Consider the following 27,628-nt stretch of genomic DNA (forward strand, 5'->3'; position numbering starts at 1 on the left):
GCTTGTGTAAAAGTATGACGCACATTTCAAGAGCTGAGCTCTGACGCAACTTATAAGACTTCCTTCTCAGATAAATACGTTTTGAATCCAAGGTTTAGCCTCCTCCCTCCGCGTTCCATTCTTGGTACTTTATCTAAAGATTCTGTCCACGTGACAGCAAATATCCTATAAACAAAAGTAAAATGAACGCTTGCTTTAATTTAATTAGCCTAATTTAATATAACTACTCTTCGAAATCTCTGGAGAACTTGTAATTTAGTAGTGTATGATATATCCGCCTAACTTTCTTACGTCAATAATTGCATGTAAGTTGGCTTTTTTTATGGAGGAAGCACTGATTTAATTTTTTTTCGGTTTTTTAATTTTATTTTCTATTAAATTCACATATATATGGTCTTCCTCTCTGGCAGTTTGCTAGAGATATAATTTCAGGCTACATATTGCCTGAATGTACAATTCTTGGTACATATGTTGTTAAGAATTTATATTTCAATTTAATTGTAAATATAATTTGCTCTAAAGAAATTTTGTATAGCGTATATTTACAATTGAAATTGTCTCACGTTCTGTAATTAGTGTTGCAGCGCCCCACTGCGGCTACACTGATTTATATATAAGCCGGCGTTTCCCGTCAATCCTTCACCACGGATCTTGCAGCCATTGATAAAATGGACAAAGACACACTGAGAAAGCAGATAGAAAATATGAGATATCAAGCTCAGATGGAGAGGTGGCCACTATCGAAGTCAATCCAGGCGTAAGTAATATTGATTTTATTCATTTGATTTATATTACTTTTAACGGGATAAACGAGGTTAGCAGTTAATTGTTATGAACACACTAACCCTGCTGCAGTGAGTTTTTTTTTTTTTTTTTATGTATTTATTATCCACACGTACCAGAAAGAGCGCAACACTGCAGTTGCCTTGGCAACTGCGGCAGAGGCGACTACAGAGGTGGGTTGTAAATATTTATAATAGCGTGAGTGTTCGTCTCTGCGATACTATAGTAAAGAGAACGATAGCAGCGAGTCATGTTTCTATGAGTTATGCTTGTCAATTTGTAAATAAATTTTTGTACCATAAGAAATCGGATAAGTGTGGCGCAGTGACCTTGAATATATCGTTGCATAGTGATTTTGCTGTTCTTTCTTTCTCGCTGTCATTGCAGCTTTCATGAGTTTGTCTGCACTCGGGATTTTAATAATTAGGGGAAATTATAAGGTAATTTGTGATGAATTTTTCTTTCTCATTAAAAAGAACCTCGGTTTTAATTAACTTGTAATTTCGATTGAATACACATGATCACTTAAACCTTATATTTTTAATATTAGTTAGTTGAATCAATTAACTTAAAAGAAATGCTACATTAACTCTTAGAATTAATGTAGTTAATGAGAGTTAATGCTTCATTAACTCTACATTAATACTCATCAGTTTAAGGTAATTTTATTCATTAAATTCATCTCTCGGATTGTTAGTAAGTATATGCAGTAAGCTTTTTTTTTTATTTTTTGCATGATATGGTTTTCATGCTACATGAGATAGACCTCTTTAGCACCTTCTACTAAAGTGCTTCCTAATCAGTTTAGATTTGTCTCTTTAATAAATTGCTAGAATGGTTTTTCAGTAAAATGTTCAGCGTAAAATATATATAAAACTTAAAAAAATAAAAAAATCCTTAACCCACCCACGGTACAAAATGTTCTGTAGGTTTGCAAATAACCTTTCGTTGGTGGGAGCAGCATTAAAAAAAAAAAATCCAATAATTTTGGTATCGCACTCCTCAAGATAAAGGTTTTGTCAACTATGAAGTAGATCTGCAATTATTTATCTGAGCAGTTTAGTTATCCCCTTTTCATACTAATATTTTACATATACTAAATATATGCAATACAGTGTTAAGCTGCTCTACAATATACTGTACTGTGGTGGCACCTGTTCTCATACAATTATTTCAAAATTCAGTAATATGCTCTTTGTGTGTGTTACTTTCATGCCTGTTTCGATAGTTTTTTAGAAGAATAAAAAAAATCTTAAATTTTAAAACTTTTCATTTTAAACTTGTTCGTTTTATTAATACATAATATTATAAATTAATTTTAATATTAATTCAAAATTACCGTGCATTGAAGGAACCCCCCCCCCTTCACTAAATCTACCATGATCAGAGATGAGATCAAAAGCATTTCCTGCGTATTGAACTATATACACACACCATTGTGTGTTAACGAGAGCAACATATATCAGCTCCGTACTTAGGGGTGGGATGACTTCTCCTTGAGAAGAGTGTGCATCTCTGTAAAGATCAGTACACCAAAATGACGAATCGGGTACTAAATTTCAGTGGCATTTTAACATATTTGATCACTGATTGGATTGGTCTAAATTTCTGTTGCTAGCTGATTACCACACCAGCAGTACAAAGTCAATTAAAAGAAAGTAGGGTCTCCCCGATTTTGATGGAATCTCAGGTGGCATGGATTATGTTTTGCATATAAATTGTTTCTTAATAAACAGTTTATTTAAATTTATGAATTTTATTTAATTTTAGTCCCCGTTTAAGAAAATGTACCTGACGATAATATATAGTAATATCCTGACTTGGTTCTGAAATTATCACCGAAGTACCTGAAGTTATGAAGTTTCGGTGTAGTATATTTGCCACTTGCACTTGTTCTCAAGAAGGTTTCTCTTTTGTAGGAATCGCTGATTCTCAGGATGAAAATATCCCTTTCAGAAAACATCCTCTATTTCCGACTAGATAACTTAACTTAATTTAGTTTTCGGCAGACAAAAAGAAAATGTGATATCTGTTAACTATTATACCAAATATCTACTACGCCTACTCTTTTACAATTTTTATTGTATTGAATGAATAAGAACTGCCCTCTATTCCAAAAGTTTGGCGAACTAAATCGTAAAGTTTTTTGTTTTTATATATTTAAAAGCAGTCTTTCTGATTCACCAGAGTTGACTCAAACTTTTCTCGAGATTTTAAATATTACCGCAATGGGTTTATCAACAAAAAAGAAGGGAGTGAGGGAGAAAATGCAAGTTCTTTCAAGAAGAAAATTAGAATATTTAAGTTTTTCCTCTTTTTTTTTCCCTAGAGAATTGAATGTCATAATTTTCTTCTATTGTGAATGAGTGTCTTTTATCTGGAGTATTTACAATGGTATGAACTAATTCAAAATACACAAATAAAAAATTTTAATTAAGATATTTTTATTTCTCTTTATATTTTGTCAGTCGATAGCACGGCACTGGCAAGTACACATTCCAAATGTGATGCCTCTTTTCTCCATGCCCCATGTAAAGAATCAGAAAAGGGTGTCTAACTTTTGTGGTCACAAACTAATACCGCATTTGTTGTCAGATAGGTAATCAAAACATTCATCCCAAAGGATGATAAATTGAGGGTGCTAGATGTTGACATTGTTTGAACGATTTAGAAAGGCCCATGGTCCAGCCGGCCGAAAACTTCCAAACTGCAACTACCACTGGAGTGCTCTTTTGTTGTTGTGGCTCCAACGCACGAAAGGCTTCTGTAAACTTATATGCATTCGTACAGTAGGCGAGCTAAGGATATGTTTGGCAGCAAAATTGTGAAAATCAAGGGCACTGATCTTCACATTTCGTGTATAACAGTTTGACATGAGCTCCATCAAGAAAAGATGGCTTCGTGTTCAGCTAGTCGCATTCTACGATAGTATTAAATTTATGAGCAATGAAATAGATATTCACGTTCAGATGTTACTGAAAAACGATTTAAGGGTTACTCTTACATATTTTTCATGTTCATAGCAGTAACATATATAAAAATATTAGCAAAAGCATTTCGATTTCCGGCTTGCACTTGAATATCCTTTTTTTTTTATAGATATTGGATATGGAATATGTGGGTAAGCACGCGATTGCAAATATTCGAAATGTTAGGAAACATTTATCTGCAAGTTTGTTTACCTGGGTGCTGTGGTTAGGTGCGGGTATCTCGATTCTCTACGTTTTCTACCATCTAAAAATGGAAATCCATGTGCAATGGAAAGCTAAAGGATATACCACTGAACTGGTTCATTTGTCTTTTATGAAAATATCGAACGATCTACGCAAACAGAATCGCACTTCTAACTATAATAAATCTTAACCAACATGCAAAGTCACATTGATGGGAACTTAATGTAGGAATGTCCAATTGATGGAATTTTTCAATTATGGAAGGTAGGGAAAGGACGAGAGGGCATCCTTGGAAGCTGAGATTGAAGGGTGTGAGGGCTAGATTTTTCTCTCAGAGGGTGGTGCGTGGTTGGAATGCCTTTTGAATGTTGTGAGTACAAGCAATGTGAACGAATTCAAGAATAAGTATGATAGCTGGGTGTGTGTAGTATGTGGCCTCCCTCGATGAGTTTGACTCCCTGGAGGTCTGTTATTAATAATAAATTGCCATTATACAGGGTGGCCATAAAATAGCTTTCCCTCTTTGGAGGCATCTGTAGCTAAAACCAATAAACGGAATGAGATCAAATTTTATATTAAGACTTCAAGACATGGGGAGATGATTTCTGCGAAAAAAAAATTTAGTACCAAAAGTCGTCGATAGGGGAAATTTTGGCGCTGGAAAGCCGAAAACAAGCGGATAATTACATTCAAGGCAGATAAAATGGAATAATAACATTTCGAAGGTGTAAGCGACAACCGCGTCACTCATTCCAGCTGGATATGTGGCGCGTTAGAATAATAATAATTAAACTAAAACAACTTGCGAGAGAGACAGAAATTAATGTAGTGATTAAACTCGCAGGAAATGTTTTTATTCATCAGAATCGGGGTTCCCAGGACCACATACACGATTTTCTACACGACGTCTGTTACTGTCTCTTCTTGCACTGATTTCCGTTCTCTGCCAGGTCCAACTCCTAGTGATCCAGTTTCTTCAAACTTCTTAATCTTAGTGCTACAGCTGACATAGGATCTGTACGCAGGTTATGAAGCCTTCTAAATTCCCGAAGGGCAGCTACGGCGTTGCACTGTTTAAGGTAAAACAACTTAACAAGTAAAAGCACACTGAGGCAATGTAGGACGGTGAAAGAGTAAAGGAAACTCATCATTGGCCTATGGAAAGTTAAAAGGGGTCAGAGTGCCCCTTAAGTGAAGAGAAAGTAGGGAGAGGCGATGACAGTGGGGGTGAGGTGGGGGAAGGGGTAGAGGAATAGGGGAGGTAAGGAATGTGATGGGAGGGGGAAGAAGAAGAAAATAGGCCTCAGCTAATAATTCTCATCTAGCAAGCTCAGAGCTCTCAGATGTTTAACTCTTTCACCGCTGGCTTCACAGGTCTGCTGTATGACCTGGGAATGGGTTGGTCACCCGGGAGCCGATTACTCCCACGAGAGTAATCGGCTCCCGGGTGATCAACCCATTCCGGGTCGACCGCCTAGAACTGGCCTTCCCTGACCGGGTTCGCATCCAAATTACCCTCCGTGGAACACTTAAGACGAGAACCTCAAATAGATAACCACAGATATGATGCACTCCATTTTAGATGTTATAATAAAAGGAGCGTAAACTTGAACCCCCCCCCCCTTAAGGTACACAAGAGAAGAGGAGAGCACCAGATGTTCTTGAATTTCTGCCCACCTAGAGTCTGTTTTTTAACCATCATGAAACGTCATGTTGTCCCTTAGAAGCAATACAACACGACCCGGGAGATATCTGTCCAGCTCCGAAGATTGATGTTGTTAGCGTGTTTTTTCCTCACCTTCCAGATGTGATACTTGATTTCATTGATCACGAAGATTAGTAACCTCTGCCTGTTTGGTGGTGTTAACTGCAGGAAGATGACTTGATCCTGTGTTAAGAGTGGAATGTGGAGCACGTCACTCAGCCTCCTCCAGATGTTATGGGAGACTAGGTACTAATAAAAAGCGTGCTCCACATTGTCCACACTCGGGCAGAAGTCACAAAAGGGGTTCCTGCTATTATGAAACCGCCAGATGTTGTAATTGACTAGAAGGTACGCTATCCTCCATGCCAGATCCTTTCTCGTCGGGGAGCCACGGTGGCTTGCTAGGTGACCGAAGATGTTGTTATCGACGGCCCCTAGATCCGGAGCTTCGGTACAAAGATGGTCAAAGATGATGTTGCACCATTTTTTACTGCTCGGATGTTGGCGATGTCTATACCCGAAGAGCGGACTTGCTGTAAGATCTGGCAGAGCTGGTTGTAGTATTCTGGAACAATTTCCGCCTTAGACCCTTGGTGGAATGGAATACCAAAGCGAGGAAGCTTGAAACTCAAATAATACCGAACAAGATAACTGCTTAGATTGCAGTATCCTGTTCAGATGGAAAGCAGTATTACTCAGGTATCGTACTTTGAGAACTGGGAGGCCAAAGCCTCCTCCTCGCTTCCCTGGAAGTTGAAGGATCTTGGTTTCAACCTCCGGACGTAAGTTTCCCCAGAAGAACTTTAAGGGTTTCCTGTACAGCGGATTCGCTTGTTGTTCCGAGATGTTCATGTTGACGACATGCTGGTACGCTGGGGGCACAATGGTTTTTATCACTGTGACCCGGGAGGAAAGTGACAGCAGTCCGATTTTCCAGTCTTTGAGACTGTCGACGACCCTGTTTATGAGATTATCTTCGTCGACTTCATGCTGGGCCGTAAAGAGTACTCCTAAGATGGTAATGGGGTCTTCCTTAGGAACTAGGCCCAGGGGGGGATGTTATCCTGGTCCAAGACTCCATATGTCTTTAGCTGTGTTTTATCGGGATTGGGTGTTAATCCCGATATTTTGAACTTGTCAAGGATGTTAAAAAGGTTCCTAATGGAGTCATTGTCCCTAAGGGTGCCCACCACGTCATCCGCATAGGCTATTATCTTGGATTCCTCGGTGGTGAGCGGGAGTGGTATTCCTCTGACGGCACGAGAGCTGTTGACTGCCTGAGGAAGAGGCTCAAGGACCAGAGCAAAAAGAAGAGGACTGAGCGGGAATCCTTGCTCGACTCCTTTTTGATGGTAATAGGGTCAGATGAATATCCATTGATTTGGAGGTGAATAGAGCTGTTATTATAGCCCCCCCCCCTGAAGAATGGAAAGACGGCCACTACTGACACCGACTTCTTTAAGGATGTGAAACAAATACGAATGACGGACGCTGTCAAACGCTCGGTTGAAGTCTATTGAAAACAATGCCATTGGATGTTTCTTGATGAATTCCAGACGGAGCCGATCTCTAATGAGGTACAGATTAAATTCTATCGATCGGCCTGGGATTCCATACACTTGGGTGATGTTGATGTATTTCATCCCCAATTTGAGTCTGATTACTCTTGCCAGGATCTTGTAGTCTATGTTGGTGAGACTAATTGGCCGCCAGTTCTTCACCAGAGAAAGGTCCCTGTTGGCCTTAGGGATGGATACCGTATGGCACTCCACGAACTCGAGTAGCACGTTTCTGGTGGTAAGGAAGATGTTAAAAAGTGCCAGTAGAGCCGGGAGGATAAAGTCCAATGCCTCACGATAGAACTCTGCCCCCAAGTCCGTCTGGACCAGGCGCTTTCTTGGCTCGGCATTGCTTAAAGGCTGTTGTTATTTCGGCCGCCGTGAAGGGAGAATCCAACACTGCTTGGATGTACGCAGGGAGGGTAGGGATGTTCCAGGAGGAGAAGCCCGTAGAGGCACTGTTGTCTGAGTAGAGTTCACTGTCGTGCCTCTGGAAGGCTTGCAGAATGTCAGGAGTGTTGTTAAAGATGTTGCCGCCTTTCGTGATGGACAAGATGGTTCTCTCTCTGAATTTAGTGAAGCGCCTGTTGTAAAAGGTGGCCGACGGCCTGTCTTCCGAGCGCAGATATGTTCTTATCTTAAAGTTCCTTTCCTCCTTTTGCTTTTCAGAGTCTATATCGATGTTAATTTCCCGGATGATGTTATCACATAGTGTTCCTTGGCGTTGGCTGGCTATGAACCAGCTCCTTTCTTTGTAGAGGTCTCGGAGTCGAGATCTATGGAGGTAGGCACGTTCTAGGTCCCATTCAATCATTTTGTTCTTGAACTGCGCCCAGGTGCCCCAATCCCACCCCGCATGCGTCCAGGTGGAGCAGAAATGTTGAAGCTGGGCTGAGAATGGGGACGGGAAGTCTGATGGTAACTTCCAGGGGCCCGGACCAATTTCCACTTTTTCTACATGGTGGTACCTGAGCGCTATAAGTTTATGGTCAGATGTTGTTGCTGATGTTAACGTGCCTTACCGTCTCGACTCTAGAAAGGAGCGATAGGTAAAATCGGTCTAACCGAGTACCAACACCCTGGCCAACCATGTGTGGTCACGGGTGTGGGGATTAAGATGTCATCAAACATCCGTGAGCTGAGCATTCCAAAGCTGAACTTCCAAGTGTCTGTAGCCAGATGTTCTTGATGTTGGGTTCCTCCTACTTTATCTAGGACCGGGTTTGCCACACAGTTGAAGTCACCCATCATGATGATGTGATGAGCGCCATAGCGGTAGTTAAGTGTCTGGAAGAACGCTGGTCTTAAAGGTGCGTTAGCCGGGGGCGTAGATGTTGAGAAACCGGGTGGTACAGCCTCGGTACTTCCACTCTATGGAGAGAACTCTTCCTTCTGCATCCCTTTGGTTGTTGTGAAAGGCTCCCAGGAGGGGGGGGGTAGCATAAGTACCCCGACTCCGGCACTGAATGGTGTTGGGCCGAAGTTCCAATAGGATGTTAAGGGGTACTTTTGACTAAGTTCCTGCATGTCTCTCTAATGATAGAAATGAGTTTCCTGCAGGAACAATAGTCTGATGTTGTAGGCTAGCATCAATTTCCATACCGCCTCCTGTTTGATTGGTGATCGGAGGCGATGCAAAAGGCTAGTGGCATCATTGGATGTTTATACCCGGTCTAGATCTTCTATTTTGAGGTCTTTAACGAGTCTAAGCAGTGATGCCTAGGGAGAAGTGGAATATCCAGCCCCCTGCAGGGTTGCTTCAAGTTTCGAACAAGAGTTCGCAAAAACTTTGAACTCGTGTCTGTTGTTCTTTATCTTGAAGCTTGTTAGCTTGTCTTCGGAGGTCTTGTAGGTGTTAAATTGCGACCCAGTATATCTTTTTATTCTCTCCGTGATATCTTCTCTTGAAGGAGGGGGGGATGGGAATCAAGCTCCATCTCTGATTCTGAAGTATCTGTCGCCTTCCTTGTTTTAGATTTACGTTTTTTGTCCTTTTTAGGAGCCGATTCCTCTTTGCGTTTTGTCGCCTTTGATGTTTCTGGTGGTGGGGGCGGCATGTCAGTTATTTCTCCCTCTTCAAGGAGCATGTCTTCTGCAGGAGAGGGGTCGCTTGGAGCAGTATTGTCCTCGGCTTTACCGGCTGGTGTTGCTGCCGGTAAGACGACGGCTTCGACGGAAGTTTCCGGTTTCATCTGTTGTTTCCGGCTGTTCTTCTATTTCCGGAGCCGATGTCGCGGCAGAAGTAGCTACGGGGATGGCAGTTGTAGCTACTTTATGTATCTTTCCGAGGACCGTCTGCTTGAAGATTTTCTTCCCGGTGGTTTCGGGGAGTTGCGGAAGTCATCTTGTTCTTTAGTCATGGTAGGGGATAGTGTCAGTGGATCTATGGATGCCCCCTGCTCTTTTCGCGAATGTGCATAACGGGAAGCTGGTGATCCGATGTTCTGGATTGTTGCCTTTGCGGCAGGGGTTAGGGCACTGGCTGGATATGTGCCCTACACTGACACAATTAAAGCATTTGGCTGGCTCTGGGGCACTCTTTGCCCAGATGTTCGACCGAGCCGCAACGCAAGCATTGTCTTTGAACTCCGGGGTAGTTAACCATGACCCGTGCAGTACCGATGTTCACTAAGTTGGGCACGGGTAATTTCGTGTCCATGGTGAAGGTTACCTCCCCGGAAAACCAAGTGGGATCTTCTTTGGAAATGCTCCGCTTGATGTTGCTCATCTTTCCTCACCTAGCAAAGGCTTGTACCAGAAGGTCGTCACTGGCTTGGATGTACTCCATAGGAAACCTGTCGATTTTGAGCGTCCTCACTTGGCTCCCTACCATGACTGGTGTTGTATGGTTCCCTTGTACAGAGAAACCCTCTAAAAGTTTATCTCTCGAATCGATCTTTCACCACTACGAGGTACTTTCCATCCCCATATGGAGTGAAGGAGTAGATGTTCTGCATACCGATGGTTTCCTTGAGGATCTTAGTTAGTACTCTAGGTTCCTCCAAACCTGGCACTTCAACATCAAGTGTTCTCCTCCTGGGGGGGGGGGGGGCTTGAACAAATTTACTCATTTTGAACTTTGCGTTTATAAAAAAAAAAAGGAAACAGAATAGGCGCTAAGTCAGCCGACTTAGAGTGTTAGTACATAACACTCTAATAATCCTGCTCTAGTGGGGAAGAGAAAAAAATCTCCACTAGAGCCAGCAAGTTAGTAACAATTATTAGCAAAGGAACAGAAACTAAATAACAACTAACAGAAAATTCAACATTTGCGAAGGGAAAACAAACTTGAAAGCAGACCTGCTATCCCGCTACTGACGAGTACAATTCGTCAGTCATTCAAAATAAATTGGTTGAACGTTCCCAATCCCTTTTTTAAATGGAATTGGTGGCACTGCTGTCACGTACGCACAGTAAAATTTGCATGATCCTTTTTACCTGCGTTTACTGCAAATATTTGACTGCTTTCGGCTCCGCCAGCGGCAAAAATTTTTCCTATCGGTGACTTTTGATACTAAATCTTTTTTTTTTTTTCGCGAAAATCATCCCCCCCCCATCCATGCCTTCAAAAGTCTCAATACAAAATTTGGTCTCATTCCGTTTATTGGTTTTAGCTACAGATGCCTATAAAGAGGGGGAGTTATTTTGTGGCCACCCTGTACTTAAAATGCTAAACTCTGGATGAATGGAAAAAGGCGCTATAGAGCAACGAATCTCATTGGTCCCTCTTTTATATGAATCTGACAGACCGCAAGCACCTCACTGGTTCGAATTCCATCTAAGATGTGAGGAACAGTTAAGGATTTTCCAAACGAAGTTCAGTTAGCCTGTCTCGTATGAGCACAGGGCTTCTCTCCTGATCCGTACAGAGAATAGATGCAATTAACGTGGAGTAATTCCTACGAGTCCACATAATTCCAAACAGGAATCCTTTGTCCCCATTCAGACGTTTAATGATGCAATGTTGATATGAGGATACTCACGTAATATTGTCACCTCAGTATTCATCTTGACCTGCAATGATGTAACCTCTGCCAGAATCTTTCATATTACAGATAAGTTCAAAGTTGTCGAAGGAAAAAATATTGACTACAATCTTAAATAGCCATCTTCTGCTGGCATAATATTTAAATATAGTGGCAAACTTGGCCTTGAGTACGTCTTAAATACATTTATCATTTAAAATAAACCTGCAGATTGCTAAAAGCATCCAATAAAAATATAAATGATGGTCATACATGAGTTGAAGCATATTTCAAACTATACTTTATAAGGTGTACTTTAATCAAATTTATCCTCTTTTTTGACAGATGAATATTGGGTTATATGTTAGCACAATTTATCTTATGTCGAGAATTATATGGTGGTTTAAGAGATAATCCAAAAAAAACCTTTTGTGGTGGTGTATAAGCACTTATATTTCAAAAGTCATCTTTAGTAAAGAAATTCTAATGAGAATGAACAGAAATCCATGTATGTATAAAATGACACTGTTAACAAGACTTGACTTCAACATTTGAAAATTTTAGTGGACCTACTGTGAAGTAGGATCATTCTACCCTACGTTCTGAGAAATATCATTCGATATTTCATATGTGCAAAAATTAATGAACCTGAGCCGAGAAATTTTATACTTAATGAATAATGTTCTGTTGTTGAACAGACTTGGAACAAGTACCGATGAAATTAGGACACCTGAGATACAAAAGTGTGAGTACATAAGATTGTTCCTATAGTTAGTCAACAGTAAAATTGTATTAAATCACACGAAATAAATAGCTGATTCTTCAGCGATGACCAAAATTCATCTTTATGTGCATCCCGCGACAAAATGCTGTAAACATATTGTGAATAGCCTAAGGGTTCCATAATCCGGAAACCTTGTCTAAACCAAATATGGAACTTCTCGAGCAACTTCAGACCTCCAATAAGCATGACGGTGATGAATTCATCTACCGCCTAAAGACATTAATTTTTGTATCGCAGTGGAAACAATGGAGAATGGAGATGCAATTCACTTACAGGCCCAAAAATATGCACGAACTTCAGCATACCATCCTTACTTTCACATTATCTTGAAAATGAGTACAGCAAACTTCAAATAAACTATTTGTGCACGGTTTTATTAATTTTAATGTATAAAACCGGCTAACTCAGCTTTAACTGAACGTCCTGATGAAGTTTTTCTCGTCACAGACGGGGTTGGAAAGATCCAGATCTTTCCAACCAAAGTATCTCCTCGAAACCAGCTGAACTACAGAGCTCTATTAAGAATAGCAATGTCTAAATTTTTAAATAAAAAGACTTGCATTTTAAGACCTGAATAGAATATTAGTCTCAATTCTAAGAATGCTTTAAATGGCTGGACAGTAAAGTAAATTATCCTATTATTGAATTTAAATCCTTCTTATTTGAGATGTTCCAACAAGTAACTATGTGCGAAATTTTATGTACTTGTATAAGAACCATTTGCTGAACTTTTATTCACATATTGCTCAAATTTAAGTCCAACAGTTCTAATTAGTAGGCACATCTATTTAATAGAGTAACATCTCTCTAGCCGAAAAATCTCGTCAGAACAGCAACTCGAAGGGATGCCAGAGTTTTTTCGGGATATTGACCTGCGAAGACTAGGATTGCCTCCCACATTTCGTCTCGGATTGGACACTGGCAGGTCGCACAAGGATTTATATGCAACTTCCATTCGATTGGATGTAGCTTAAATTCCAGTTGAGGAGACCTGAGTTCACATCTAGGATGCGAAAAAGATTTTTCGCATCCTAGATGTGAACGTTATTTTTTTGTGAACGAGAAATCTTTTTCGAATCCTAGTCGACTCACTTTCAGTTGAAAGTGAGTCGACTGGGATGCGAAACACGGAGATGCCCGAGTTTGTCCTCCAGAAAACTAACTTTTTATCCCTCAAAACAACTGATGGCCCGAGACTACATGCAGTTAGCAGAAATAATACGCTGAACTCGGCTTTAGTTTTCTTGCCTGTAATCCCAAGAAACGTAACATAACTTCTCCCTGATCTAATGTTAATTTCGGTTGATTTTGTGACTGACAAGACGCATGAACTATGATAATCATCTTCATAGTCGTAGAACCATTCCCAAGCATTTCTATACTGCTAGAAATAAACGTGATCTAATATATCAACGCTGAGAATGAAGAGATTTAATATTGATAATACTCAGGCTGTGGCATTCGGTCGTTCTTCGACCGGCAGAGGGACTAACTTTTGTTAAGAAAACTGCAGACGACTATCAGTCTGCTGTGTACTACCACCTAACTAATGAGTCCATCAATTCATGCTATTATGTCCATATCCTGCCCCTGGTGTAGCGTGGAACATTTGCACCTTTTAGATACAAGAAAAAAATCTGGCTAGTTTTTTCTCGCGCTTCTGAAGTTGTTCATTGTTCCTGTATCCACAGGCGTAATTACATTATCATTTTTTAAAATGATAGTGTGCGGTCATTTCATGTTACAGTTCCGTCCCCTATAAAAAAAAAAAAAAAATTAAATACACTAGCATTAGTACCATGGTAGAACAAGGTTCTACATACAAGAAATTGAATTTTCAAGCCAATTCTGGCTTCAACAGTATAGTAGTCTCGCACCGAGCAATGAAAATCGTCTACTGTCTATGGATATCTCCCTGATTATTGGTGAATGCACGTTTCCAAAGACTTGCAATAGCCAGCAAGTCTGGACGAACTCTCATAACGCGCTCAGTTTAGATCCCGCTTTTGATCTTAACGGGTTGAACTGAGTGCACACTATCCATAATGAGTATCTGCTTATTCTCTTTTTGGAGAGGAAGATTGACTTTTGTTGATGTATCTTGTTAAACTAAGGATTTTTATTTTTCCTACCCAGGAACGGTTGTAAACTTATGCACATTCCTACCAAGAGTAGGATGAAAATTAGATAATCTGGAGAACATGTTCTAGCGACGAAACATGGATCTTTATTTCCAAAGCCGCTTCGAGTTTCCAATAAACTTGGGATCTCAGATCAAGCGATGAAAATTATCTAAATATGCAAGAGTTGGAAAGCGGAGACGCCATTCAGTTGGCTAAGCAGTTCTGAAAGTACTGGGAAAACAATCTCGTCAGAACAGCAACTCGAAGAGATGCCAGAGTAACAGTAGGGCGAACATTCGCCATTATTCCTTGTCCTTTAAAGACCTTAGCGTTGGAACACTCGTTACCCACTCCAGCAACGCATTCTACTTATTCACCCCCGTGGTCGTGCAAAATATCTCCTTTTCACTTAAATGACTTCATTCAAGATTTTGTTTTCGCTCCTTTGTACAGTATCCAAGGATGAATTAACGTTCTTCTGTTACCCTATGCTTTAATTCCCTGTATCCATATGGTAGGCTCCTCTCATCACTTATACATCTCAGTAATATCGCCTATTTCCCAAGCTCTGCAGACGGCATTCTCTTAATTTCTCATGTCATGAGACCAAACATTGAACTTATTTAAGTACTTCAGGCCTCCAATAAGCACTTTCCAAAACTTCCTTATCGACGATAGTGAATGACTCGATATCTGCACACAAATACAAATGTAGCCTGATATTTTTCACTGGGGGCATTCAGAACGTGTATTTTACCAATGGCCTAAGACGGCGCCTACTTCATTCTTCATTTAATGTGGAGAATTGTCTCAATGAAATATTACGTTATGTTCACTCAGCAGCAAATTTACTTTTCTCTTCTATATTTTTTCTGTATCACTTCTTCTTCTTTCTTCTATTACTTACAATGGAAATTTATTAAAGGATTTTTTCCATATTTATCGAGTAAGAAGTCATCTGAGAATGTTAATGTTTATGTAGAGATTTACATACAAGTACTGTATTTGTATTCAGTTAATTGTCTTGCTGTTTTCTTGGCTATCTAATATATTCCTGATGTTCTCCGTCCATGCACACTGGCATTCTGATTTGTAAATGAACGTTGTTCCTCTCTCATTGTTTGTAGTTCATGTCCAACTAATTGTACAACGCATATCACTCTTGTACCAGCATATTTTATTCTTTTTCATACACAAACTCCTGAAACATGCCTTCTAAATACATCTAATCTTCGATTTTTGAGAGATCATTTTTGGTATTAATTTTAATACTCGATTGCATGAAACCTTACCTCTTTCACTGGCACAGATTATAAGACTAAATGCTGATCTATAGATAAGTATTTATGTTCAAAATACAAAAGTAATTTATTGCTACAGGTGTTAATTTTCTCCAGTTTACAATACCCTTAACTTAAGTGATCTTCTTTTATCCCGTCTTCAATGCAAGAATTATAATATTGTTTGTAATTCTTGCAATGGAGATGGGTTATAACCCATCTCCATTGCAAGGGAATGGGAAAACATCTTATGCCTACTGTTGCAGGAATAAGTTGCTTCCTTTTCAGATTTATCTAAGAGGTCTTTGCACTAAAGTCTTGATCCACTCATGAGCACACTAATATCACTTATTTATAAGGGTTTCGGAGATTACACAAATTTAGCATATCACAGTAGTGCGTGGACCATATTTCATCCCACAAGTTCTGTACAATGGTTGAATGCCAGTCTAGCCACATCCAAAATTTCCATTTCGTCTTGAAGATATTCTCTTCAGTTGAGATAGGAACTCAAATTTACCCAAGATTTCGGCTTAAGTGCTGGGTTACCCATGATACGCTTTAATGGAATAATTACCAGAAAGAGAAATAATTAAACAGCAGGTTTAATCGTTTCCGTTAAGTTTATCATTTTCCTCATACTATGTTGCAGCAGTACCTTCAGTATGGCATAGCCACGTTAAGAGACTCTAGTTCTGGCAGAACCAGCCAGTTTTCTGAAGTCTGCAATCTCTGTATAGGACTACCTAATCATTTTCTCTTAAAGCAAGTTCCCGATGTGCCACAACATTCGAACCCGGATCTTTTCAAGGAAATATGAAGGAAGCATAATTTCTGCAGAGGTGCTGTATATACCTAGATAATTCTTCATCCTTCCAGGAATAAGTCCAAGAGAAACTGTTCTGGACCATTTAAATTTCACGCGATGATACATTCTGGTATACGGTATTCAAATATCTACTATACCCAAAATCTCAAATTCGAATCGAAAAGCGTGTAGAATGATTCATAGCTTCATGTCTGACTTTTAATGACCAGTCACAATATTATTTTATCTGCTTATGTATTATGCGTAGTTTGTCAGTTTCTTTTCATAGAAATCTTGCAAGTTTGGACTCTTGATAGGTCAGTTAAACCAAAATTTCAGTATTGACCTTCCGAACGCTTTCGAGTCCTTTGGTATTGGCTGCTTTCTGGGCCTTTCTACGCGTTATTTGGCTCTGAACTAGTATCTTCATTTCATCTGAATTTCACGTACAGTTTTTGTTTTGAGTACTTTACCAATGTCGCGAATGGATAGGGTGCTTATGATGACACCTATTTCGAAACTCCTCGGTCTCCACGTGCTGTTTCAACAAATGTACAGTTGATTCTAAGGGTATATATATATTTTTGACTTTATAAAGCAGTATAGGGAAGTAAGGAAGCATAAGATGAGGATAAGAGGAAAAATGCTTCATCCTAAAACGAGAGGAGCAACTAGACTCGATGCTTTGTGACTTTAGTTGCTAGCAGTTTTTTTAATTCTGTCAGATCACCTTCAGTTAACGTTTTTTTGTAGTAGGTATACAAAACATTACTTAATTTTATAGTATTTTATACAGTTTAAAAGACTGTATACTTTCATATACCTAAAAGTATCCGAAACGAACAAGAATTGAAAATGAATTTCAGAGATTCAGTCTAAGATAGTATAATGCCCTCAAAATTCATAACTATTCCAATACATTTTATAGTCTTCATAGTTACAAGTGGTAGCGAAGAATTCCTTAGGAAATCTAACTCATCTTTCCACCCTATATTAATAAGAGGAGCATTTATAAGGAGCTTTTCAACTGACGATGAGTTGCTTTGATTTCGAGATGGGTGGAATGGTTCACTCCCAGGTACTTAAAAGAATTTTTCAACCTGAAAAAAAGGTAAACCAGCCATTAAAACACAGTACTTCAGCATTACTTAAACAACCAAGTTCGCTAAATGTCAGTATAATGCTTCTAAATGAAGCAAGTTATTCTTTCACAAATCTTGTATTTATTCTTCTGCTACTTGCTTTGCTTCTTCGCCGATAGAAGCAAATTGTCGTAAAATATCAACACGCTATAACAAATGAAGTCTAACCGCCGAATAGAATTATAGCACGCTATTAATAACATCGTAATTACTGCTGGCATAATGCCAACCGACTTGCTTGTAACTGAACTATACTGTTGCATGATATTGGAATAGAACTATTCCATTTTGTACATTTTATCTTCACCTTTATTTCATTAGTAATAATCATCTTTCACGACAATAAGCATGTCGAGGTGGTATAGGGGCCGTATTTTACGCTGATCAATTCCCTTCGCTAAAAACTACGTCGAAAGCAATCTCAAGCGAGTATTCTCCCCTCCTCCTTAGAAGGGTTCTTTTATGCTCTTAAGCAGATACCTGCCTAAAAGAACAAGAAACATGCTCTTAGGTAAACACCCGCCAAGAGCATGTTTCTTTGTTTCTTCAGCCACATTTTTCAATTCTCAGAAGACACTCTTTGGCCTAACACGTAGACGTTTCGTATATTGATTCGGGTTTGATCAGAGTGAAATGCTACACCTTCTCAATAACTGGAAACGATGTTCATCTACCTGCATTATTATTTTATTTTATTTTTTTAATTACAGTTCGCAGCGCGTGCTTTTCGTAAAACCGGAAATGTAACTACCGCGATTGGCATTGTGGTCATGCAAGGAAGCGTTTATAACGTTGAGCATTTCTCCCGCAGAAGAATATCGATCACAGCTGTAACAACGCCAGCGAAAAGCCATTTTGCATTTATACTATTTTCATGATGCTAATTAGCTATGTTTCACGCTACAAATGCAGACAGGTTGGTACACTCCCGGATGTTGAGAAATGGATGATTTTAATCAACCTGAGCCAGTTCTTTGCACTCTGTAAATCAAACCTTTCCTTTTACTGAGTATTCAGTCGCCGCAGGTTAGTGAACCAAAATGCCAGTTATTAATGTATGATCCATGGGAGGATTAAACCATCGGGAATACTTAACTGATTTGAAATAATTTAGCTAAGAGTAATTCCAATGCATCATATAAAAACTAGTTTTGTGCAATTTCTAACTCCTGCGGTATTATTTTTTGTAACCCCCCCACACACACGAAAGATGTTCTCCACAATATGTACTACACTAGTTTCCTCCAAATGTTTTCTGGCTTAATATTTAGTTTTCTACGTTCATAAGTATTCCCCAGTTGGTTGGTTTGTTTTGCGAGAATAAAAATCCTTTAATTTGTGATAGCGGATTTCCATTTCGTATGAAACCGAATAACTTTCTTTAAAGATTTCGTAAAGGTTTTTCCCATCCCGGCTGAGAAGCTAATCCAGTTCTTTCATCTGCATGACCGGTTCTTTCATCTGCATTACAGACCAAAAGGATATGACAGAATAGCAGAAGACAGATGTTATTTTTAAACTAACCCAAAGTGCAATGAAAAATGATCAGTTATGTGAATATTTTGACGATGGTTTTAGAAGTGCAATCAATTTAGATATTAAATTATGGGGCGTATGGGATAGTCTGTTTTTTTTATTGGGGGGGAGGGGGTTGGACGGTCTGAAACTTCTAAATTCTTTAACTTAAAAAAAAAAACTGTCTTAACGAGATATCAGACGACCAGATGTTTTGGAACGAATTGCAAATTTAATTTTTTTTTTTTGTCGTTGTCTTCCCTGTGCATAAATTACTAGGGGAAGCCATGCAAGGGACGGTTTATTCCATTATGCTGTTATCGATCTTTAAGATCAAGCCAATACTTGATTGGTTCTTTTTTTAACAAATACATGCATGAAATCGCGAATAAAAATCTCCAGAAATTCAAATTACTTCTTAAACTTTGGTTTCAAAATCTTCTCCTTTAGAAGGACGTGACTTACTCGTACACTATTGTTTCTTTTTGCTCTTTAGTTAAGTGTCTAATGTGAAATTGTATCTTTAGCGAATGTTCCTGGAAATATTTAAAAAAATCCACAGTTTCATTCTATCTGGATTTATCTTTATTCGAACCAAACTTTTGTAATTTGCAAATATTTTCACGTTTCGTACTTCTTAAGATGTGCTGAAGAAGAGAATTGTAATGTAAATACGGAGAACGAGCCAAAGAAAAAAGCAAAACAGCTAAAGTAGATGTAATTTATTGCTCGTTGCAACTGCCAAGTTAACATCGTCCTCACAAAGTGTCAACGCTGATCTGCATCGGTAAACATGGAAATGGTCCAGCTGTCGTTTTGCTGCCAACAGTCGACGTGTTATTGGCGGCGAGAAAATATTTCGAGTTCCAGAGCCGAGTTTCGAAAGTACTGCGTTTGTACTAAAGAATATTGACAGACGTGTGACCAGTACGGCATTGTCTGACAAGTCGCCTCATTCGCAGTCTGACGGGATGGTATAGTGTTGGAGAACTTTTTTTTTCTTGTACAAACGCTAAAATAGCCGCTAGTAAATATTAGGAATCTCAAAAGCTATAAGTAGCTCCCCTAGGGATTTTTTTAAAATCGCATGCGTTTTCTCAAGGAAAGGCATTACTGCACGTTTCAAGAACCAGTATGTTCTCCCACACATGCTGAGGTAGTCTGATTTCGTAAGTTACTTGAAATAAATCTTGCAAGGCTAATAAAGAAAATATTAATTATGAAAACGATGATTAACAGAGAAACAAGGAAATATCACGGTAACTGATTCGATTGAAAAAATAAATTTCAATGGAAAATCGAGAGGGTGAAGGATTACATTGGTGCTATCGAAATCTATTTTACTAATTTCCTTTCTCCTTAAACTTATTTTCATCCGCTATTTTCAGTATGCTTTATTTTCTTCCTCCATATTGTTCTCTGTTCTATGAGACAGAAATTCATGATTTTAAAAGTCGATTTCTCCAATTTCCACTTACAACAACAACTTCGTATAGTCACTTAAATTTACCCATCATCGATGAGTTAATTAGCGATTCAATCCCTCACCATATTTTATAACAACGTACATCGGTGCAATTCAGAATTCTGGAACTGAAGTAAAAAAAAAGACTACGAATATTTTAGAAATCTAATTTTCTAAATGTTCATTTAGATTTCTAATGACTCGTTTGAATAGTTAAATTCCCGATATATATGAAACAGTTAAATTTTTCCCTTGAATTTTCACACACAATTAATCGCATTTAGCTTGGCTAGCACATCACATACAAGGATACCATGAGAGGACACAGACAATTGAAATGGTAACATATAGCAGTTTATATTTCCATGTGGAATATCCAAATAACTTGTTTTACTTTTGCCCCGACAGCATCTAGAGCAGAAGTGACCCGGCAGTGCATGTCAAAATTATGTCTGCCAAAAAAAAAAAAAAGCTGGAAGAAAAACCAATCGCAATTATGGTTCAAACAGGAAATCGTTGGACATAAAGCAAAACCTAACAATAATGAATATCAAGTTTCGAAAAATGAATTTATAATACTGTACATTGCGCTTAAATATTGTAAGAAATTTCCCGTCTTTAAAACTATTATTAATACGGTTCTGTATTATCTGTATACAGTGTAGTATAAAGATGACCTACAGAATTTATGAATTAAATAAGCAAACAATACAGCATGAAGGTTTGAAATAATTATGACGTGTACAAGCAGAGAAAACAAGTTTTTTTTTTATTTGTATAATAGAATTTCAAATCTGTATAGTAGTTAAAAGAAAATTTAAATTAAAAATGAGAACCCAACTTAAATTTTATAGCGTAATGGCTACTCCCAATCTGTGGAAAGAGCATTTACGTAGAATGGAAAGACTGAAGCTGGAATAAGCAAATACCTAATCGTTGATAACTAGCAAGTGCAGTAATACCCCGCTTCGCTTTACGACATCCGCTCATATGACGCTTTTCAATTGTGAACATTACCATTTGCGACTCCGCATTCGCTCATACGATCGTTTTTACTTACGACATCGTTGCTCACTACATATGTGTTTGGTGTTTCGCTGTGATTATAAACAGTTTTATTTTATTGCTAATGATGACAAATGAAATTCGAAGTAAGGGTGCTGTTCCAATGTAATGAATGACGCGTTATATAAATAAAAAAACTAAGTGAAATGCATGAAAAGTGCTACACTAGATACTACTACGTCATCCGTAAGCGTGGCATTCTTATTGCCGAAATCGAAAAACTTAATGGTGTGAAAGGGTCTCAACCATAGGTGGCAAAACACTATTGGCAATTTTCTTCTAAGTTGGTGCATCTGTCATAAGTATCCATGTGAAACTGCAAGCCATTCTATCAAGTAGTTTGTTTTATACAGCTGTCTGAAGCAAAAGTGTTGTCTGTATCCCTTGAAATGGATAAAATTTGATTATCGTGCGGTTATAAAATTCTTTGTAAAAGGTTTAACGCCAAAAGAACCTCATTCAAAGTTCATAAACATTTATGGGCACTCTTCTCCTTCGTTGTTGACAATTCAGAAATGGGCTGCCGAGTTTAAACCTGGCCTTGAAGATGATCCACGTGAAGGACGTCCAAAAAGTGTAACACCAGACATCATTGATAGAGTACACGATATGGTATTGAATGACTGGCGAGTAAAAGTGCGTGAAATTGCTGAGACTACAGGCATTTCAAAAGAACATGCAGGATATATTTTTCATGAAGAATTGCAAACGAAAAAGCTTGGCGCAAGATGGGTGCCTCGCTTGCTCACAGCAGATCAAAAACACTCGCATGAAAATCTCTGAACAGTGCTTGGAGCTTTTAACAAGAATAAAACTGATTTTGTGCGTCGATTTATTGCTATGGATGAGACTTGGATTCACCATTACACACCAGAATCCAAACAGCAGTCAAAACTGTGGAGGAAGCCAGTTCTTCAGCGCCAAAGAAGACAAAGTTGGTTCCATCAGCAGGAAAGGTCATGGCATCGGTGTTTTGGAATGCTGACGACTTTTTATTTATTAATTATCTTGAAAAGGTAAAACAATAACCGGGGAATATTATTCCAATCTTTTGACCAGACGAAAACATTCGTGAGCAAAGACCCGGTTTGAAGAAGGAAAAAATCATGTTTCATCAGGACAATACTCCAACCCAGAATGGTGTTTTGGCAATGGGAAAATTAAGGTATCTGCACTATGAATTGTTGGAACATCCACCCTACTCCCCAGATTTGGCTCCCTCTGATTTCTTTCTCTTCCCAAAACTAAAACTCTTCCTCGCTGGTCAGCGTTTTTCTTCGAATCAAGAGGTGATTGCATCTGTAGAGGGATATTTTTCAGATTTTACTGAATACCACTACACGGACGGGATAATGGCGCTAGAGCATCGCTGGAATAACTATTAGTTTGAAGGGATTTTATGTTGAAAAATAAAAATAATTTTGAAATTATAAATTCGTTTTTTTATTGTTAGGCTGAGAACTTTTTCAGATCACCCTCGTAGACTGACAAAAGTGCTTGACTTAAACTAACCTTCTCTTAAAGTTAGTTTTCATAATAACTTTTTTCTGTTTGCGCAACTGACGTAAAAATGCTTCATATACGTCATTTAGTCACATATGACTGCTTAAGAACGTTGAAGCCATTGCATGCGTCTACAAATGGGGGTTGGAGGAAGCAGTGATTCGCTATACGATGGAGGTATCGAGACTAAATGGTCTTATAGCTTGACCAGGGAATGCATGTATGGAGAAAAATTGGCAATTTCTGATCTAAGTGAATCTTTCATCTAACTTCGCAAAATGAAAAATTCAGACAATTTTTCAATTTTAAAAAATAAAATAGAAGGTTGTGTCAACCAATTCTTGTTTACTTCAAATTGGACCGGTTTACATTTCGAGATCAGATCATAAGCGGAATATATTTAAACAGAATCAACTTTTAAAAATCCATTTTTTAATAAAACGGTGTCTGTTATATCAGAATAACCATATGAAAAGTCATACGTATTTCAGTTCTTGGTGTAATAGTTTTTTCTACGTACAACAAAATTAATACGGACATAACATGTGACCTTAGCTACAAACTTCTTTTGATCTTTCTTAGGTAGTTGACTGTGTTAACGGTTGGAGGTTTTTTTAGAAAAAAATCTCCGTAGCGCACATTTATAAAAACAAGTTATGAACTGAATTTAGTTAGAATACACACGTTTAATATTTAACCCATTTACATTAAAACTTAATTCTTGCACATAACGTATGGAAATCGACTAATAACCAGAAATGAAATTTTGTATGACGAAAGACCTAAGTTATTACAATAATCACCTCCTTACAAACTCAAGTTGTATCATTTCCTAGCTACGACTTACTTATTCATAAGAGCGCTTTATTTTGTGCTGACTTGGTCTTTCTAAATGTAGAATAGTTACCAAAGACGCTTTAGTCTTCAACGATGAACAGAAACTAGCCCTTGCTATGGTAGCAGAAAAATGTGCGACATCGTCGTTTAAGCTGCAGTTATTTGTTGCTATAATTAATGGTGCGTTGCAGAAGTGTTTCTGAAAAACTTTCTCATGAATGTGTGGATATTATACATTTTTAAAATTCTAGAAAATTTCAATGCTAAGGAAATTTTTCCACAATCGAATGCTGTGTAATTAAAATGTGAATGTCGCTTTTTCAAATTCAATAATAGTTCTGAAGGCAACTGTTAGAACGAGGTCATTAATTAGCTACATATAGAGGATGAAAGAATGTTTTACTATCGAAGTTCTCTAAATAAACGAAGTAGAAATGAAATGCAAAAAATGTTACGATTGAGCATGCGTTGTTTCAAAGACTTGACTCGGTTATTCACCCTCTGCTTCCCTCAATAATAAAAACTTAATCTGAAGTCGTTCAACCGGACAAAAATCTTTTATTCAGCTCCTTGAGATAAGTTTAATAGCCTGGCGCTTTGCTTAATATGAAAACGAGGGGAACAATGCTAGCCGATAGAAAAGGTTTTTCTGACAACGCCGCTTTCTTTCATTTAGTTTTCTAAATGTTAATTTTTTTTTTTTCAGTAAGATGTATGCCGACTATTTTCTGAGCTACTGAATCATACGAGAGCCAGCTGCTTTTCTTTATGCTTTTTATAACTTAATTACAAGTCTAAAAAGGAAATGGAATAAAGTTCGTTTTGTTAAGCTTAATATTCTCTTTTGAATGTTGTATTCCATTGAGCGGTTCACTGTTCGAGGTTCTTGTCATAAACCTGCTATCACTTTTTTGATCGCAGCATTACAAAGGAAACTTAAAAGCATCTTTTTTTTAAAGGTCCGTTTAGAAAGCAGCAGTTCAGATAATCAACAAATATGTAATTCCATCTTTTCGGACGATGGGAGGGGGGGGGGGAGACCTAACAAATGGAATAAAGTGGCAGAGGTCAGTAAACCATTTACAAATAACTTCCTTCCATCAAATATTTTAAATTGTTTTTAATGTTATAATTTGGATTAAGAACTCGACAGAATCACTAAATTGGGTTACTTTTTTCTCATTGTCGCAGCTAAACTGAGATTTTGGTGGACTCGGATTATCGCCTTGTATATATAAACTCAGTGGACCATGAATTCACTGATGTAAACTTGCTAAAACAAGTTTAATGGTTTCATTAATATGAACGTTTTTCTGATTTGAAAAATGATTTCACATGTCTTAATTTACAAAAAAAAATCTCGCAAATGAAAATTTAAAACAAAGCCGGTGATCAATTCTGTGAGACAGTCACGACAATTTGGATCCATCACACAGGGCATTGCAATGATTTGTTTTTATAGAGGAGGAGGAGGGTGTCATTCTTTCAAGTAGTAACACATCTTTGTTCTCTAGGACATTATCTGAGAGGGCTAGCAGTAATTTTGCACGCACAAATGTCGCCTATCAGGCGTTTAGTTGGGTTATTAATTACGGCAGAGGGCAACTAAGGCTATAAAGCCAGTGTGTTATTCTGGCCGGCTTGTCTATTTTGTAGAATGAAAAATTCGGGTTTCCGAAAGAAGACCCTGCCTCTTCCGTATTGAGATGTATGGCTCAGTCAGTTGATCATCCGCTATGCTGGAAATTTGTTTTGTTCCGTATAGATTTTCATAATTTGTTTTTGATCTTAGTGATCCACATTGTCGTGCTGGAAGCCCAGTATTCGAGGATACTCCGAAATAAACCACTTTCAGATTATCGCATTTAATTTTCTCATAAAAATTATCCCAATGAAACCAAAACTGAGTTTGTCCTGGAATTCAACCTATACTATATTAAATTCCGGCCAACAGGGAACAGTCATTATAATGCATAATTTCGAGAAAACTGTGTATGATGTCTATGTAATAACGACTCTTCAAGATTTTTAATGAAAAAATGTGAAAGATTCTCTTGTAAATATCTCAACCTTACTTTTAGTAATTCATCATTGATAATGAGCGAGTATCGCTATGTTTACGATTTAAAACCTGACATTTCTGGGGTCTTCATGATGATGCAGTCATAGAGATGCCCCCTTTTGATTAAACTGAGTTAGAATTCTATCTGCGGTGCAATGAATGCTTAATATTTTCGATTTGAGGCATGTTAACCTTAGCACAAATATTTGCTTTCTGGATAGAAGAATAGGAATTCGCACTTGGTATTGTTTTGTGCATATTTTATCTTAAGATCAGTATATGACGCACTTGCTAGTCTTTATTTCCCTCCTCGTTTCGATTATTTGCAATCTTTGGCGCTGATTTTTTTTTCTTACTATAGTTTTGCAGGGTCAGAGCAACATAACGCATCACAAACTTTGATCTACAATTAAACCGAATAGTCTTGACAATAAACATGATCGAAGACGACAGCGATGTCGTCCATTAAGTGAAAATTCAGCGTGACCATTACTTTTTTTTTTGCTTGGCCATGTGCTTAGCGTATCCAATTAGCAGGCTGTGGATTCGAATCCGGCCGTGAGCATGGATGTCTTCAGGTGACAGATTTATTTCATAGCCCTATGGAACACCAACTTTGCTTATTGGAGATCTGAAGACTCTAGTTTCCGGATTATCTAACCCTTCGCCCACCCATGATACTAATATGCTATATATAGTTTATAAAGTTCCCATGTATTTGTTTCAAATGAGCTAAGACCCTTTCGTGTGGGTGGGATTAACATTGAACACTTTCGGGTAGTGTTTACTCAATTCCTATTGCATTCTGAAGTAATTTATCGAATTAGTGTTGTCCATCCTAAGTGAAAAGTCTGAAATAATTTTCCCTCTACAAACTGACCAGAAACTCGATCGATAGACATAAGTTAAACTGGATTAGCCGTTCTATTGTAGCAGAAATTTAAATTTACAACAGCTGAGTTGGAGGAAACGCGAGAATTTTATCAACTGCATACTTATTTATATATCTCGAGAATTAATGGGAATTATTTTTATAGAAATTTGAATCGGGTATTAGCTTAATATTCACATATCAAGAACTGAACGTTTAAGGAGATAACTTACAGTTAATCTTCGAATATTTTTTTCGATTATTTTAGATATACAAGTACTCGGATTTCAGGTTTGGTAGTGATTTTTCAATATGTAAAAACTAACTTTTACAAGTGTAATCATTAAATTGATATTTTAATCGTAATTTTAGTAAATTTTCCATGTATCTTCCAGGTTACGAGAGTATGTCGAGGAGAACGAGAGAAATGATCCACTTATAAATGCCCCGGATAAGAAAAGCAATCCTTGGGCTGAGAAAGGGAAATGCTTGATTATGTAAATCTGTCATGACTACAGACAGAAACAAGAATAGCTCAATACAAAAATCATGTGTCCTTTTGATTAGTGGTGGTGTGTCTACGTCAACAGAGAAAGATAAGGGACCAAAACCCTTCATGCAACCAACGAAACACTCAAAGCAGAAGTGAAGGCAAAAGATGACTAAAGAAAACTTGTTCTCGGAATGTTTTTGTAGAACTGGCTCATCAATCTCTTTTGCTCTCTGTGTTAGTAATACAAAACCACTCTCACTTTAATACTAAATGGTGTTTCTCATTGTCCGCTTTTTCAAAGGTAAAGTATGTAATTAGTCGGACGTCCTATGTTAACGAGTTTTCTTTTCTTAAATTTTACATTCATGGCATTTCCGTAAATTTCTAGCTTATTAAATTGTCGTTACTTTACAGTTATGTGTTTTACTGAAAACATTTTGGTACCAAGTACATAATTTACGTACTTTTCTCAATAAATTTTTGCATGTGATCGTC

At 38.0% G+C, this 27,628-nt stretch overlaps 1 protein-coding gene across 1 annotated transcript; it reads left to right on the forward strand.

The window, feature by feature from the left end:
* The first annotated feature begins 601 nt into the window (after nucleotides 1-601).
* LOC150109070 (guanine nucleotide-binding protein subunit gamma-e-like) lies at nucleotides 602-27,628 on the forward strand. The gene is made up of 2 exons (XM_090405312.1): nucleotides 602-757; nucleotides 27,036-27,628. Exons 1-2 carry the CDS (start codon nucleotides 669-671, stop codon nucleotides 27,139-27,141), a joined length of 195 nt encoding a protein of 64 aa, XP_090261438.1. The 5' UTR covers nucleotides 602-668; the 3' UTR covers nucleotides 27,142-27,628.

The sequence above is a fragment of the Typopeltis vanoorti genome, chromosome 2 (genome assembly GCF_054136105.1).
Source record: "Typopeltis vanoorti isolate ZY-2024b chromosome 2, IOZ_Tvanoo_1.0, whole genome shotgun sequence".
Classification (NCBI taxonomy): Eukaryota; Metazoa; Arthropoda; class Arachnida; order Uropygi; family Thelyphonidae; genus Typopeltis; species Typopeltis vanoorti.

What these genes read in the sequence shown, in the direction of transcription:
- LOC150109070 (XM_090405312.1), top strand. Translation starts at nt 669, where the DNA reads ATGGACAAAGACACACTGAGAAAGCAGATAGAAAATATGAGATATCAA. An exon ending in CTATCGAAGTCAATCCAGGC is followed by an intron (nt 758 to 27,035) that starts GTAAGTAATATT and finishes TGTATCTTCCAG; the next exon opens with GTTACGAGAGTATGTCGAGG.